This window comes from Moesziomyces antarcticus (genome assembly GCF_000747765.1).
Source record: "Moesziomyces antarcticus DNA, scaffold: scaffold_v10011, strain JCM 10317, whole genome shotgun sequence".
NCBI classification, from domain to species: Eukaryota; Fungi; Basidiomycota; class Ustilaginomycetes; order Ustilaginales; family Ustilaginaceae; genus Moesziomyces; species Moesziomyces antarcticus.
In genome coordinates, this window is record NW_014638999.1 from 294,074 (window position 1) to 308,419 (window position 14,346).

Consider the following 14,346-nt stretch of genomic DNA (forward strand, 5'->3'; position numbering starts at 1 on the left):
ATCAGGCGCGACACACAGCAGCATGCAAGACCGTTTGGAAACCCAGGCATCTTGGTCGTACATGCGCACCGTCACGCAAAAGCTCGTCTCGGTCTGCGCACACCGGTACCAACCAACCCTCAATGCCAGTGCCCAGAAGCAGAGACGTTGGTCAGCTTTGCCGTGGCTGCAATTGCGCTCCACCCACCGCACGCACCGATACAAACCCAACCCTCAATGCCCGTACACGCACCTACGCTCAGTACCATCTTTGAAGCTCGTCTGAACATCGTCCCGATCCACCGAATACAGCCTACGCGTCGACGGCTGGTGCGACCTAGATGCTATTTACACGAGCCGGCTGCGGGCTAATCTTGAGTTGTCGTCTGCACTGTTCGCCGTGTCGCTCTTCGTGTCCTTTGCGCCCGCTGGTGACGAAGCCACCTTGGCAGCTACGCCACCGTCCGTGTGTGAGCCGGCTGCACCGCTTCCGGAGCCAACGCCTTTGAAGCCCAAATTATCCATATCGTCGCGCTCCATCAACCCCCTACATCACCCACCTCGTGTCAGTATCAGGCTTTCAAATGTTGGGCCGGGGGGGTGGAAGCGACTCACTTGTCCATCCTGCACTGGAGATAGGCTTTGCTGAGATGGCGACACTTGCCGTTATCGTTGCGGTGCGCCTTGATACACGCCATGTACTCCTGCATGACCGACTTGCACTCGCCTTTACTACAGCGTCAGCCCCGCGATTCATGGGTTGGAGACAAGACAATGAGGCGAAACTCACCTTCATGGTCGAGTGGGAACGAGCCGCGTTCTGGTGGGGACACCTTGAAGTCCGAGAATGTGGGTGGCCGACCGAACGACATGCTGAACGGCAAGAGAGATGTGTTGCCAAGTGGCGGGAAGCTGGAGAAGTAGAAGCAGGGTGTGGAGGAGAAGGGAACCAAAAAAGCTGGGCGGAAGTCGGAGAGACCGGAGCTGGACCTTTAAAAGATGTTTGATCGAACGAACTGTTGGAGACAAAATTGCAAAGGGTGGAGGCTAAGGGTCCAAGGTTGGAACAAGTGGCTGCGCTTCTTGTCCACCTCCAACCACGATGCCCGCCTCGACATCCGCAGCAACCGCCTCTCCAGGCCCGGCAGACGCAGCAGATCCACTCGCAGGCGTCGACCACATCATCGTCATCGACAATGGCGCACACAACATCCGCATCGCTTCCATACCCTACCCCTTCCCCATCGCCGCCTCATCAACCTCTCGACTGGATCCGACCGTACTCGCCCAATCCATCGCGGTGGATGTCTTTCCCAACGCCATTGCACGCACGCGCTCTCCGCACACCATCTCCCCGCACGCCGCGTCGTCTTCACCCACCGCTCCCGCACCCGGCACCAAGACGAGCGTGTTCGTCTCATCGCACATCCACACGCTGCTGGATGATTACGCTGCGTTGCATCTGCGCCTGCCGCACCAGAGCGGCGTCGTCGTCGACTGGGCCGCCCAAAAGACCATCTGGGATCATGTACTCGCCAACCACCTCGCAAAGCTGCCCCAGCGTCCAAAAGCCAAGGGCAGGCTGTTGGCAGGAAAGGCGGTATTGATAGCGGAAACGTACCTCAACCTCGAACCGGCACAGCACGCCACAGATCTGCTGCTCTTTGAGCATTACGGCGCAAGTGCAGTATGGAGGACTACCCCCGCTGCGCTCGTAGGGCTGGGCACCCCCGCGTTCGCAACCCCCAGCCCGGTTGACCCGCCGCAAGCATCTTCCAGCGCCGAGAGAGCGGAAGTGGCAGCCTCGGGATCCAAACGATCTCGATCTGCAAGAACAGAGGCGGTAGACAAGGAGCAAGCAGCTGGTCTGCCGCGCGTGCTTGCGCCCCGTCGGCCACAGAGCATGCTGGTGCTCGACTTGGGCTACTCGTTCTGCCACGCCGTGCCCATCGTCAACGGCCAGGTCGTCTACCCCGCCGTGCGCAGGCTCGAGCTCGGCGCCAAGATGCTTATCAACCTGCTCAAAGAGACGCTCTCCTTCCGCCAGCTCGACACCATGGACGAGTCGTGGCTAGTCACCCACATCTTCCGACACACCAGCTTCGTTGCCGCCGAGGTAGGCGCACGGTCTTACGGCGCGAACGACGACCACCTCGCCAGGATCAGAGACACACCGGCGGCGCTGTGGACGTACAATGATCTCATGCTGCTAGCGAAGCAGCGAGCCAGCAGCGGGGTGGCGGTTACATGGAGGTTGCCGGACTATGGCGGGACGACGCCAGGGGCTGGGGAGGCGCAGCGCGATCGCGCGCGGTACGGGTACATCGTCGACGGTCCCAATCCTGCAAGCAAGGGTAGCCAGGATGTGGAGTGGGAGTCGGCGTTTATCGCGTCAGAGGGCTCGTCGGGTAGGCGGGATCATGCGGAAGAGCACGACGAGGTGCAGACGCTCGTGCTCGAGTCGGAGCGATACAGCATGCTGGAGCACCTCTTCAACCCTGCTGCGCTCGAGCTCGACCAGCAGGGGCTACCCGAGCTCGTTGCGAGTGCCATCAGCGCCGTTGCGTCCTCATCCCAATCGCTGCGTGCGGCGGCGGACATGATGTGGGCGAACATCGTGCTGGTGGGCGGACTATCGGGTGCGGTCAACATGCGACGCCGCCTGCATGCCGAGCTCGCACCGCTTGCACCTGCCGATGTGCCGCTGCACATCGTTGTGCCTGATGATCCGCAGCGCGCGGCGGTGGATGCGGGGGTGGTGCTGGCGTGTGAGATCGCGGCGGAGCGTGCGGTGCGGGACGACGCAGACAAGCCGCGCAAGAAACGGCCGCGACTCAGCAGCGATGCGAGGAGCCAGAGATGGATGACGTACGCCCAGTGGGCAGAGGTAGATGGTGCTGCCAATGCGCACTTTTACCCTCCAAGGGCGTGGGTTCACCAATCAAGCGATACAAAGTAGACGAATGCATTTCAAACACGAGGCTACAGATGCGCGGGACGCATGGCGGAGAGCAACTCGGTCGACGGCATCGACGGTCTCCACGCAGCCACCTTGTTCTTCAGCTCGGTTGCGCCCGCAGTGATCTTGTCCCACACGCTCCTGGCTGCAGCCTTGAAGCCAGGTCTAGCCGCCTCTCCCGCAACAGCAGGGTTGGCTGGAGCTGGGGTTCGGAGTGCCGCCCAACGGTCGCGCAGGGTTTGGCGGAGCTTACTCGGCCAGCGCGGCGGAACATCTTTGGCATACTGGCCTGCCTCCATCGCCTTGATGCGCGTAAGCGCGTCTTGTGCCATATCCTCGTGACCCTGCCACGCCTTGGGGAGCGGAAGCGCCTGTTCGCGCGGCACGACCACCGCCTTAAACGCCGACTCGGGCGCCAACTCCCCCTTCGCCACCGTGCCACCGCGATAAACCAGCTTCGTCTGGTCCCACGGCCGGTAGGGGTCGTAAAACACGCGCACCTCGCCGAACTCCTGTGCGAGTCGACGCGCCTCCACTGGGATCGTCTTACCCAGGATGGGGTCGGTGCGTCCGTAGATGGCGGGCGCGCCACGCGTGGTGTAGACGTGCTCGAGACGAGGATCCAACCCGACGGCGATGGCGTCTTGAGCCTTGCGGAGAGCCGAGCGTGCCGAAGCGAGCTTGGCGCGCCATCCTGTCGCCGCAGGTTCGGCGGGAACAATCGGCCGCGGCAGGGTCACGCGTCCACCGGCAGCGAGGGGCGCACCCGTTTCGAGGTGTCGCACTTCCTCGAGGAACTGCGTGGTGACAGGCACGCGCTTGCGTTCCAGCCCATAGCGGCCAAGGGTGTACTCGTACAGCCGCATGCCTCCGACCGAAGCGGGGTCTTCCATCGAGACGACCACGGTGCCGGTCTGCTTGAGCTCGCGCATGATGTGAGCGTTGGCGGCGCCGCCGAGGTGGAGGTCCAGAGCGCCGTTGGGCAGACGCTGCGCCTGCATCAATCGTGGCGCATCGCCGTCCCTCATACCGGGAAAGCGAGGCCCCGGTACAGATGGCTGCTCCGCGTGGATCTCGGCAGCCTCGCCCGCGCTCGAGGCCGGCGATCCAGAGGGTGAGGTGGCGGGATACTCGCCTCGACCTGCCGACTGCTCGCTCTGCGATGCGGGCGATGACGGTGCGGAGTGCAACCGCGTCCAGCCCTCGCCCTCCAAGCCCGGCGGATATCTCGCGGGCGTTCGGGGCGTGCTCGGTGGCGTCCACTCCTCGCTGTCCAAGGCGGTCTTGAAACTGTGGCCGACGTCAGACTCGGTGCGAGCCGGAGTCGTCGGTGGCGGTGCGAGCGGCTCGCCATCCGAGCCAGTCAACAGCCGCGGCGCACTCGTACTGCGCTGCAGAGCGTCTGCACCATTCGGAGCGGTCTCGATCCGCGGTGCGCTTGAACTTCGCTGCAGAGTCGCTGGAGCCGAGGCTGCGTCCGGTGCGCCGGTAGTGTCGGCGCGCTTCGTGTGTGCGATGGGAACCGCCGTTACTACGCAGAAGAGCAGCACGACCAGCAGGAACGCCGACCAGCGACGTCCCAACCCAATGCAAGGTTTGGGCAGCATTGCGAAAAAAAAGAGCGTAGAAAGGGCGATGAGGAAGATGAAGGAAGGGCGGAAGGTTTGCGGTAGGGTTGGATGTCTTTATACCTTCATCGAACGCCCGGGAGACGCACGAAGAAGCGAAAAGCCCACTCTTTCATCCGCACGGATGGCATCATCGTGGCGGCTTCGGAGATGCCCCTTTTCGGGCGTGGCAACGCTTCGGAGGTTCCCGCCGGCACCATCGCATCTATTGTCATGATCCAGGCCCGCAGCTTCATCGCACGGCGCGAACTCACACCCACCTTGCCGGCGTAACGCCACCTGCCTCTACGCACCGCAGGCGTGGGATTCGCTTCGCAAGCTCAAACTTTTTCATCCAGCCGTGTGCCTGCGCCCAAAGAATGCAACGAGCGTGGGTCACATTTCGAAGCCAGCAAAGCGCAAATGAAGGCAGCCTTAAGCTGGCAGATGAACGGCCTGGACGCTCTTGGGCAGTCTGCCGAACATGGCCTTGACACGGCCCCATACGCGCTGGATGGGGGTTACCTCTGGCAGATACTGGACGGTCTTTGGCGTCGTCACTGTCGCCTTCTGCATGCCTGGACCGTTGAACAGCCCACGCAAGCTCGACACGTACCGCGGCGTAAACACCCCCTCCGCATCACGGACGAACCTCCAGACTTTACCGTCCTTGCCCTCGACCAGAAAATCCTTGTCTTGCTGCATCATCTTGTTGAGCACCGCACTGTCGTACCCGCCCCCAGGCAGCTTGACCGCCAAAAGTCCCAGCTGGCGCAACTTGATCGGCTTGACGCTCACCTTGGCCTGTGCGATGCCGAGGGCGGATGGTCGAAGCAGCTGCGCCATCTCGTAGTTCGAGGAGGGTGGTGGGATGACCGACTGCACTTTGGGCTGGATTTCTGGTGTGGCGCGCTTGCGCAGAGGCACGTGTACCGCCTCAACGCCCTCGGGCAACTTGCCCAACAATCCGCTGAATCGACTCAACAGACCCGAGTTGGCTGTGGATTCGGGCGCATACGCAAAGTTCGGCACACGCACGGTGGGCTCGACAAGCGCATCGCGCACGAACTGGATCTTCGAGTGCGACATGGCCTCTGGACGGAAGATGCGGTTGCCCGTGTTGACAAACTGCCAGATGCGACCGTTTTTGCCCTCGACGAAAAAGTGCTTGTCCTGCTTCATCATGTGGTTGAGGATCTGCGCATCCCACCCGTTACCGGGCAACTTGACCGCCAAAAAATGACCCTGGAGCAGCTCGACTGGCCTTACCGCTACCTGACCGTACGTCGGCGATGCGAGTGCTTCAGCCCGCAGCAAACGTGCCAGCTCGCGATCCGTCGAAGGTGGCGCAAGAATCCTTGTCGAATCACCACCCGCACGCTTGACGAGCTTGGACAGAGGCACGGCTTGGACTGCCTCGGGCAGCTTGGTCTTGATGAATGGGGAGCGGATGCGACTCCACGCGCGAGAGAGGGTGCCCTTGACGCCCCTGTCGAACTTGTGCACGTACGTCGGCACCGCATGTGTACTGCCACTGCGCACCGGCGAGTCTTTGAAGAAATGCACGCCGGGTTGCGACACTGCCCGGGGCGAAAAGGTGCGGTCACCAGCATTGACAAACTGCCACAGCTTGCCGTCCTTGCCCTCGACGAAGAAGGGACGATCCTGCTGCATCATCGCATTGATCGTCTGGGCATCGTAGCCTTTGCCCGGCAACTGCACCGCGAGGTAATCGCCCCCAAGAACCGGTTTGGTGCTGAGCAGCAGTCGATCGTGCACAGGCGCTCCCAACGCAGACGGTCGAAGCAAGCGTGCCATCTCGCGGTCCGTCGACGGTGGATCGCTGAGTTCCGAGCCGCGCTTGCCGAGTCGCCTGACGGGTACAGCCGTGACGCTCTCGGGCAGCTTGTTGAACAGCGCCCTCACGCGCGCCCACAATCGCGAACCGATGGTGCTTCGTCCACTGTCGGCAAGCGCGTGGCTCGGAGTCGCCAGTGCAGGTCCAGTGCGCAACGACCCCTGCAGCGTATCAGACACCGGTAGGGAAATGGGCTTGAAATGTCGCCCGCCCTGGTTGACAAAGCGCCACCACTTGCCGCCTGCACCCTCGACCACAAAGTCCTTGTCCTGCTGCATCATGCGGTTGATCACGCCCGCGTCCAGCCCGCGTCCAGGCAGCTTGACGGCGAGGAGTCGGCCATGTAGAACGTCCATCGTGTTGACGACCAGTCGGTCGCGCGTAGGCCCGCCCAGCGCTTCCGGTCGCAGCAACCGCGACAGCTCGCGGTTCGTCGACGGCGGCGCGGCTGCCACCCCGGCATCGCCATCGCGCTTGAAGAGCAGATCCGGCGATGAAGCTTGCTCGCCTGCGAGCATCAGCTCGTCAAGCCCGAGACTGTCGCGCTCAGCAACATGCTGAAGCGTGTCGACGTCCTGTACAAGCGGCAGACTGGTCACCACGGCTAGCGTGGCGAACAGCAAAAGCAGCGCGAAGAAGAGTTTTCCACGCATCGCGTCCAGAAGCCTGCTGAACTCGTAGAAGAAAGAGAGTGATTGTTCGAGAGAGTGATATGGATAGAGACAGTGATGTGACTTGAGAGAACCTGCTGAAGAAGTGCGAGGAGGAGTGGACGAACCCCGGCAAGAGCTGCTGCATATTTGAGGCAGGAACAGCTCGACCATGAGCAGGTACACAAAGTGCCGCCGGACATGTGTGGCCAAGCTGTACCCCTGCGCTCGATCGAGCGCAGCTATTGTTCGATGGCATCTTGACCACGCTTCTCCCCACGAGCAGTCGCAGTGTGGCGGACGCCGAAAGTTCGACAGCCTCCGGCGCAACCCTCCGGACACTCGACACCACTTCATGAGGCGCATCAGTTTTGAACCTGCTCCCCCGAACGCCCACACCATTCTCACCTTACCGTATCTGTGGGCTCTCAATCCGAACAAAAGGAGCAAGCGAACTGAAGGTAAGATTTTGGTGCCGGTGGGAGCTGAAAGAATGTGGAAAGAATGTGGGGGAGCACGACGGACTCCCACCATGCCAGCACGATAGGAGGGTGGGCTTGACCTAGGCGGGGCGAATGTACTTGACGCCCTGGCGGACCTTTCCGAACCAAGCATCGCTGAGCTGTTCCCACAGCGGTGCATTGGCCTCTGCCGATCGTCCGGCCCTTGTCACCTGCTGCTGCAGCCCGGTGTTGCGCACGGACACCGTCGGAATCGGCCAGCTCTTGATGGCGTCTCTGACGAGCACAGCAATGCTCTCCTGCTGTCGGGCCGCACGGTACGCGCTAAAATCGCCCGTGAGCGTCAGCAGCCAGACTCTGCCTTTGGCGCCCTCGACAAAGAATGGCTTTCGCTGCTGCATCATCCTGCTAACCACCAGAGCATCCATACCCTCACCGGGCAGCTTCACCGCCTGGTAGGATCGGCCCACCGTAGCCGGGTTGGTCGAAATACCTTTGCCCGCTTGAGAGATCGGTGAAGCGTGCAGGAGCTCATTGATCTCGGCGTCGGTCGAGGCTGCGCCGGATCCGGACCAAGGCCACCATGACTTGGAACCGCCCTTGCCAGCGGGAGCTGAAGTCACCTCGCGCATTTTTGGAAGGAAGGTGTTCGTTCCGGCGAAGGCGCTTTGACCCTGCAGTCGGCGGAGAGCGGCTCTGGCTCGGGTCGCCTGTAGGCCCGGGATCAGTGCTGGATCTGTTCCAATGGGCTGCGCTCCAAACGGCGAGTTCTCGAGGATGGGAGGCAGAGACGATCCTCGTTGAACGGGCGCACCCGCGACATCGCAGACCAGCAGCAACAAATGAGCGAGGAACGAGGCTCGCAGAATGTTGCCAAGCATCGTGCGGAAATTCAACATGGCAGCGGCGTTCCTGGCTGCTGCAATGATCCAAATTGGTTTTGAAAGAGAGGACGACCGCGAAGGGAAGAAAAGGAGTGTGATGACGAGCTGGTTGTCAGGCGAGGCCAGCTACACCGGAAGAAGAGCAGAGCTCGAGCGTAGGAGGTCAGAGCCGTGGAGCTAGCAGAGCGGGACCATGTGGGTGCGACCAACTTATACAGAAAGCTCAGCTCTGCCGACAGGCGCGCGCACGCACTCATCTCGCTACACGATGGCAAGTGGGCGTTTTGCCACGCTGCATGGAGAGTAACTCACTCTTTGTGTGCGCCATACTCGCTTGCCTGATGTCCAGCTGCCGGTGGCAGAAAGTGGCGTGGATAAGACAGGAGGAGCCACGCACTGGCCTGTGCTTCCGGTCTTTCCAGTCTTCACTCTCGAACGCCACAGTCTTGGCAAGCATGAAGCTACACTATCACCACGACAGGCTCATCAACTGGTGGGTTCCTGCAACTATTGTTTAATGAAGTTGGATTGTGAACAGTGCCGGACTGCGATATGATGTGACGCCATGTGGGATGAAAGACCTCTGTCGCCGCATGGCATGTGGTGCCGGCACCATGGACCCGAACAACCGGGAGGAAGCTGCAGCAACTACAAGTGGACGGGCCTCAAAACGTCTGGAGCCGAGCCGAACCAGCCCTTGATCTTCTGAAGCCACTTTGAAGAAGACGCTGCGCCTTCCCTAGCCACGGTAGCAGCACGTGCAGCTCGGGCAGCTTGCTGCCTCGCCAGCATCCTGTTCTGGATTCTCGCTCGTGCTTCCGCTTCAGCAGCCACTGCCGCCTGATACTGCTTGTTGGCCTGCTCGAGGTTGGCGCTGACTCCTTGCCTATCGGCGTCACTGACCTTGTCCGTGAATGTCCAGCTCTTACCATCCTTGGTGTCAAAGTAAAACACCTTGCCTCGTGCACCCATGGCGTAGAACGGCTTGCCCTTCTTCTGCATCATCTGAAGCACCTCGGCATCCCTTCCGTTGCCTGGCAGCTTCACGCTGTAGTAGGCACGACTGAGAGCAGCTGTATCAGGAACGGCCGTCGGGTTGAAGACGGCGTCAAGAGGTCGCCTTTCCCGCAGAAGCTGTTGCATCTGGTCCGTCGACGAAGTGACCGCACCGGTCTTCCACTTCGGGAGCAAGCCTCTCCAGCCCGTCGGTTTCACCTCTGGCGAAAGCCTGAGTGCGTACGGCCTGCCGGGGACAAGGACTCCGTCTTGGCCACGCGCCATGTCGGCCGCTACCAGGGTAGGCCGCGTGCCTGGTTTGGACGAAGGCAGATTCTGTGAGATAGGAGCCGGACGCTGCACCACAGGATAAAGATCCTCATTGACGGGTCCTGTGTAGATGATGCGGCCGTCCTGACTCTCGGGCGGTACCTCCTCGGGAAGAGGAAAGATCGGATAATCTTGCTCGACCGCAGCGAGAGCCGACTGCGCTAGGATCAAGACGACCATGATTTGCAGCAAGATCAGAGTCTTGCTCTTCCACATCTTCATCATCATTTTGAGGGTTGGGGGAAATTGGAAACGGACGGGGGTAAAGAGGTAAGGTAGTGTTTACAGTCTCGGCCAGCCGAGAGTGATGGTCGGAAGAGAGAGGGCGGTGTGGTGTGATGTGGTGCGACAAGATCCAGCTCAGCCAAGAGGCTACATCATCAAAATTTCGAGCGGCTTATATGCGCTCCACACCCGCTCGACATCCGCTTCCCAGAAGTGAACGTCGGTGGGCGTATAACCGGACTGTGGTACTGCGACACTCAAGGGGCGGACACAGATGGGATAGGTCGATCTATTGTGACGGAAGGAGGCTCTCGCTGGGAGCTTACTTTGTCTCTAGCTCAACGTAGTGTGGGGAAGACACGGAGCAAAAGCCTCTGCCATATCAGCTGCCGCGCTCGGCAGCCACGCAATGCGATCCGCTTCGGCGGCTCGGCCCGTCTTGGCTACCGATGGTCCCGTCGCAGCCCACCTTGCCGGCTCGCCGAAATTAAGTCCCGATAAGTCGTGGGTCTGAGGAGGATGGCGCTGGAGTTTGCGCCGAGTGGGTCCGTAGCCATGATACCACGAGATCAAGTGGGTCTTCTCCATTGTATCAAGGTTGCCATCATCCTCGCGCCGCTCACAGCGCTCATGGCGGTAGACCTCTTCAAGCGCTTGCAAAGAGCGCCATTCCCACTTTTCATCTGGTGAGACAGTGTAGAGAGGAAGGCGCGTTTCACGCCAAGGATAGCGGATGGATGGCACAGGATACCACTCTCGCAACACGCTTCATCCACCGAGGAGGTGAGGAGGTAAAGAGCAGCGTATCGCCGGAGCTTCGATCATTTGGAGCCTTAGTAGAACTATGACGTCTTGCCCATCGAGCCCCACTTGTCTTTGTCACCTTCGATGAACTCCTCTGGGCTCGTCATGGAGCCTTGTTTGCCCGGTGAGCCTCGCCTGGCCCGCATCAAGGCTCGTGTCATCGAGAGAAGGATAGGCAATAAACTCACACAGCGCCTTGCCCACGTGATATTGCTCTATCTCCTCTCACCTAGTCATGCACCTGATCAAGTGGCGCGATCCGTACCTCCCACCTTTCCGGTCGTGCCATCTTCATCTTACGAGTCCATGATGCAACTTTTTCGCCAAGGCATCACCGACTTCACCTGGTGCTCTTTGGCGCCCCGCCCGGGCTCGAAGCCCGCCGATCTCAACAAAGGCCTTATCAGCTGCGACGCCACCAGCCGAGCCTCGCGATTAATGCTTTCATAACAGTGCAGTCTTTCGTGCGGTATCATAGCCGTACATGCCTCTCGATCTCTCTCACCAGAACATTGTCTTTCTTCAAAAGCCAATTTCATGGTCAGTCTTGGCTCGCTTTAGGCACTGACTTTGCCGGTCGTCGATATGACGATGAGCAATGCGGAGCAAGCGCTTACTTATTCAAAAAGAGATCGAATGAATGTGAGACAAGGTGGTTCGTTTTGGGGCTTCACGACACATGTGCCTCTGTGCACGATGGATACAAAGTAGTTAGAAGTACTTGGCTTGGCATTGCTGTGAGACTTGTTGGAGGAGCGATGCGGTTCTAAGGGTGGAACCTCGACACCCTTCCGATCATGTCCCTCACCTCGTACTCTATGTTGCCGTTATGAAGGGCCCTGATCCCGATGGCTCTGGAGTTATCCAGACTGCGGAAATGCGCAGATCTCTGCGTATCGAGCTTCCTCCTCAGGTTCAAGCGGAACTCTTCTGCCTCGTCGGGGGCCAGTCGAGGATCTTGCCTAAAGGGCACGGTTCGAAAGACCGTATTCCAGGTTGGAGGCGATTCTGGCCACCTAAAACCCGCGATCTTCTTGTACCTTCCTGTTCTCATTGGATGACCATGGACGACGAGGGATATGTGTCGTCCGAACCGTCCACTGGTGGAGAAAGCTCGCCGCATATAGGCTTCGATGTCTCCGTGCCAGGCGGACCGAATGGCTCGGGTGGCATCGCTTCCATCGCGCTCGATGGTGGTGTACCGACCCTCGACGAGATCATAGACGTGGAAGCGGTTGAATGTGGCCAAGGCGACGTCGAGGTCGAGCTTGGAGATTCTCTGACCCCGATAGAAGGTGAAGACCGGTGCGCGGTGGTAGAAGTACATGCCGTTGTAGAAGCGCGGAATGTCCCGCGTGATGCCTCGTGTTCCCGGCGCAGGCTGGAAGCCTCCGTTGTACACATCGTTGAAGCCCAGCTCTCCGGAAGAGGTGGCTCGGTTGCCCGTTGCATACATGCGCTTGCTCAGCATCGGTGCATTCGGGCCGGGCAGCGACTGCACGCATATGAAGAAGCCCGTGAGGGCAATGACTGTGGCGTGCAGGGACCGGATAAGCATGACGACAGCTCGACTGGTGCTCGTTTGTCAGCAGGATACAGGATGTGATGGAGAGGACCGTGTGTCTCCTCATACGACAAAAGCCTGCAATATAAAGGCCACTCCTGCCCTCGATCTGGGAGGAGAAAGTGGCAAAGCAGCTCTTACAGTATCGTCGAAATAATATCATGAGCATCGCCACAGCATCTCGGTCCTCGAATACACTGAGACCGTCATGTTGTATCAATTCTGATCCCTGCATCTCGAGTGTCGACAAGCGAACGGCCACAAGTCGAAGGGCCACAAGTGTAATGGCCGCAAGTGGAATGTCGACTTGGAGAGACGCTTGACCGGTACTTTCACCGCCTCGAGAGGCTCGAGAGCCGCCATTGACTTGGTCGAATGGGCTTCATCATGTACAGGCGGACCCACCAACCTCATCTTCCAAGCATGACAGCTTGTGGGCGTGGGATCCAGACTGAAGTGTTATCACACATACACAAAGTCCCGGCAGTCAGCACAAGATCACATAGTCTCGGGGCGAGATTTCTCAGCCGTACACGTTATTGATAGCGGGCGAATAGAAGACACCGAGCACATCACAGCTGTCTGAACGTGCGGTTCGCTACGAAACCAATGTAGGTGGGGGGGACAAAACGAGCTCTAGAAGCGCAGCGTGAGTCTCACGCGCCAGCGTCGTTGAAAGAGGCGTGCGATGGACAAAGATTGCATCCGGCATCTGCTAATAGATCTGGCGGAATACGGGACGGGTGTCGATCAGCCACTGGATCTCTTTCTTGCCGTTATTAAGCAGGCGCACGCCGAGCTGATTGTTGCCATCGGCCGACTGGAAGCTGATATGGTGATCTCTTTCGAGCTGTCTCTTTGCCTCGCGAACCGCCATGTTCTCAGGAGCGTGCACTCCCTCCCAGACCGCATCCCACGACGGCAAAGCCACGCTGGACCGCATCATCGAGTGGGTTGGTGGCAGTTCGTACCCGAACGCAACCGATGCCGCGGTATCTCCGAATACGGATCGAGTAGAGTAGGCGTTGAGAGCGTGTTGATGAACACTTCGAGTGGCATGACGAACCAAGGGGATATTGTAGCGACCTTTGACAACCGTCAGTGTGTGTTCGCCCAGTTCGGGTCGACCCAAGACGTGAAAGCCACCAAAGTCAGCATAGGCTTGCTCAAGCTCCCGCTTGCTGAACCCATCATGCCCGGTGAAGAAGATCGGTACTCGCTTGTGGAATAAGGCTCTGTAGTACCATAGAGCGCGCATGGGGTTACTGACCAGCGGCGTCCATCGCGTATGAGGACGGAAGAAGCCAGCTTCGATGGCTTGATAGGATATTGTCCGAGCTACGTTCTCCGAGGGCGTTCCTGCTACGTGCTCTGGTAGGATTCCTCTCACATGCTCCGGTAACACCCCTGCTACGTTTCCCGACGTCGATCCGGCTGCATGCTCCGGCAGCGTCTCTGCTACATTCCCCGGAATCGTGCCAGAGTTGTGGTCTGGGTTGACACGCCTTTCCAGCTTCAAGGGCAGCGAGGCCAGAGCGTGGGTCAGAGCGATCGACGCGAGGAGGAGGAAGATGGACAGAAGAGCCGGAAGCCGATAAGGGTGCATGGTGAAGACTTTGGGACTGGAGTTGACGTCACGGCTGGGGAAACCTCGGCGTGACGTCCCTGCAGCTTCTGGCGGTACTTGTACCTTTGTGACACAGTCGCTCCCCTTCGTGCAGCGTCTGACGGGATAGGTTCGGCCTCGGATCGGCCTCGCGCTTTTCATTGTGGGGATTGGGCTTGGTTGGGGACGCTGGCGTGAGAGACTCTCAGCAGACCCACTCCACTCACACCTTCATCTGCACGTGGCAACGCGGTGCTCGATTGTTCAGATCAGCTCTTGTCTTGAGAATCCGTCTCATGTGACAAAGCCACGACTTCCTTGCCTTGGGAATCTGGTCTCATGTGATATAGTCAAGACTCGCACAGCTCGACATCACACCGACTCCACAGTGCACATCTGAAATGAGGATGATGGATGCCAACA

The 14,346-nt window shown here is 59.6% G+C and overlaps 6 protein-coding genes across 6 annotated transcripts; 1 reads left to right on the top strand and 5 right to left on the bottom strand.

Moving 5' to 3' along the window:
- Positions 1–327: 327 nt before the first annotated feature.
- On the bottom strand, positions 328–851 carry PAN0_011d4271 (metal ion transporter; the record flags this gene model as incomplete). Its single annotated transcript, XM_014800241.1, has 3 exons — positions 328–526; positions 595–706; positions 770–851. The coding sequence occupies 3 exons, from the start codon at positions 849–851 to the stop codon at positions 328–330; spliced, it is 393 nt and encodes a 130-aa protein (XP_014655727.1).
- A 230-nt stretch (positions 852–1,081) lies between these two features.
- Positions 1,082–2,938, top strand: PAN0_011c4272 (actin-like protein ARP6; the record flags this gene model as incomplete). Its single annotated transcript, XM_014800242.1, has 1 exon — positions 1,082–2,938. One exon carries the CDS (start codon positions 1,082–1,084, stop codon positions 2,936–2,938), a length of 1,857 nt encoding a protein of 618 aa, XP_014655728.1.
- A 23-nt stretch (positions 2,939–2,961) lies between these two features.
- On the bottom strand, positions 2,962–4,545 carry PAN0_011d4273 (uncharacterized protein; the record flags this gene model as incomplete). Its single annotated transcript, XM_014800243.1, has 1 exon — positions 2,962–4,545. The coding sequence occupies one exon, from the start codon at positions 4,543–4,545 to the stop codon at positions 2,962–2,964; it is 1,584 nt and encodes a 527-aa protein (XP_014655729.1).
- Positions 4,546–4,980: 435 nt separating this feature from the next.
- PAN0_011d4274 (uncharacterized protein) lies at positions 4,981–7,056 on the bottom strand (the record flags this gene model as incomplete). The annotated part of the gene is made up of 1 exon (XM_014800244.1): positions 4,981–7,056. One exon carries the CDS (start codon positions 7,054–7,056, stop codon positions 4,981–4,983), a length of 2,076 nt encoding a protein of 691 aa, XP_014655730.1.
- Positions 7,057–7,615: 559 nt separating this feature from the next.
- Positions 7,616–10,990, bottom strand: PAN0_011d4275 (uncharacterized protein; the record flags this gene model as incomplete). The annotated part of the gene is made up of 7 exons (XM_014800245.1): positions 7,616–8,524; positions 8,711–8,747; positions 9,051–9,940; positions 10,139–10,205; positions 10,293–10,632; positions 10,833–10,888; positions 10,983–10,990. 7 exons carry the CDS (start codon positions 10,988–10,990, stop codon positions 7,616–7,618), a joined length of 2,307 nt encoding a protein of 768 aa, XP_014655731.1.
- Positions 10,991–11,519: 529 nt separating this feature from the next.
- PAN0_011d4276 (uncharacterized protein) lies at positions 11,520–13,923 on the bottom strand (the record flags this gene model as incomplete). The annotated part of the gene is made up of 5 exons (XM_014800246.1): positions 11,520–12,283; positions 12,370–12,395; positions 12,595–12,768; positions 12,851–12,915; positions 13,054–13,923. 5 exons carry the CDS (start codon positions 13,921–13,923, stop codon positions 11,520–11,522), a joined length of 1,899 nt encoding a protein of 632 aa, XP_014655732.1.
- Positions 13,924–14,346: the final 423 nt, after the last annotated feature.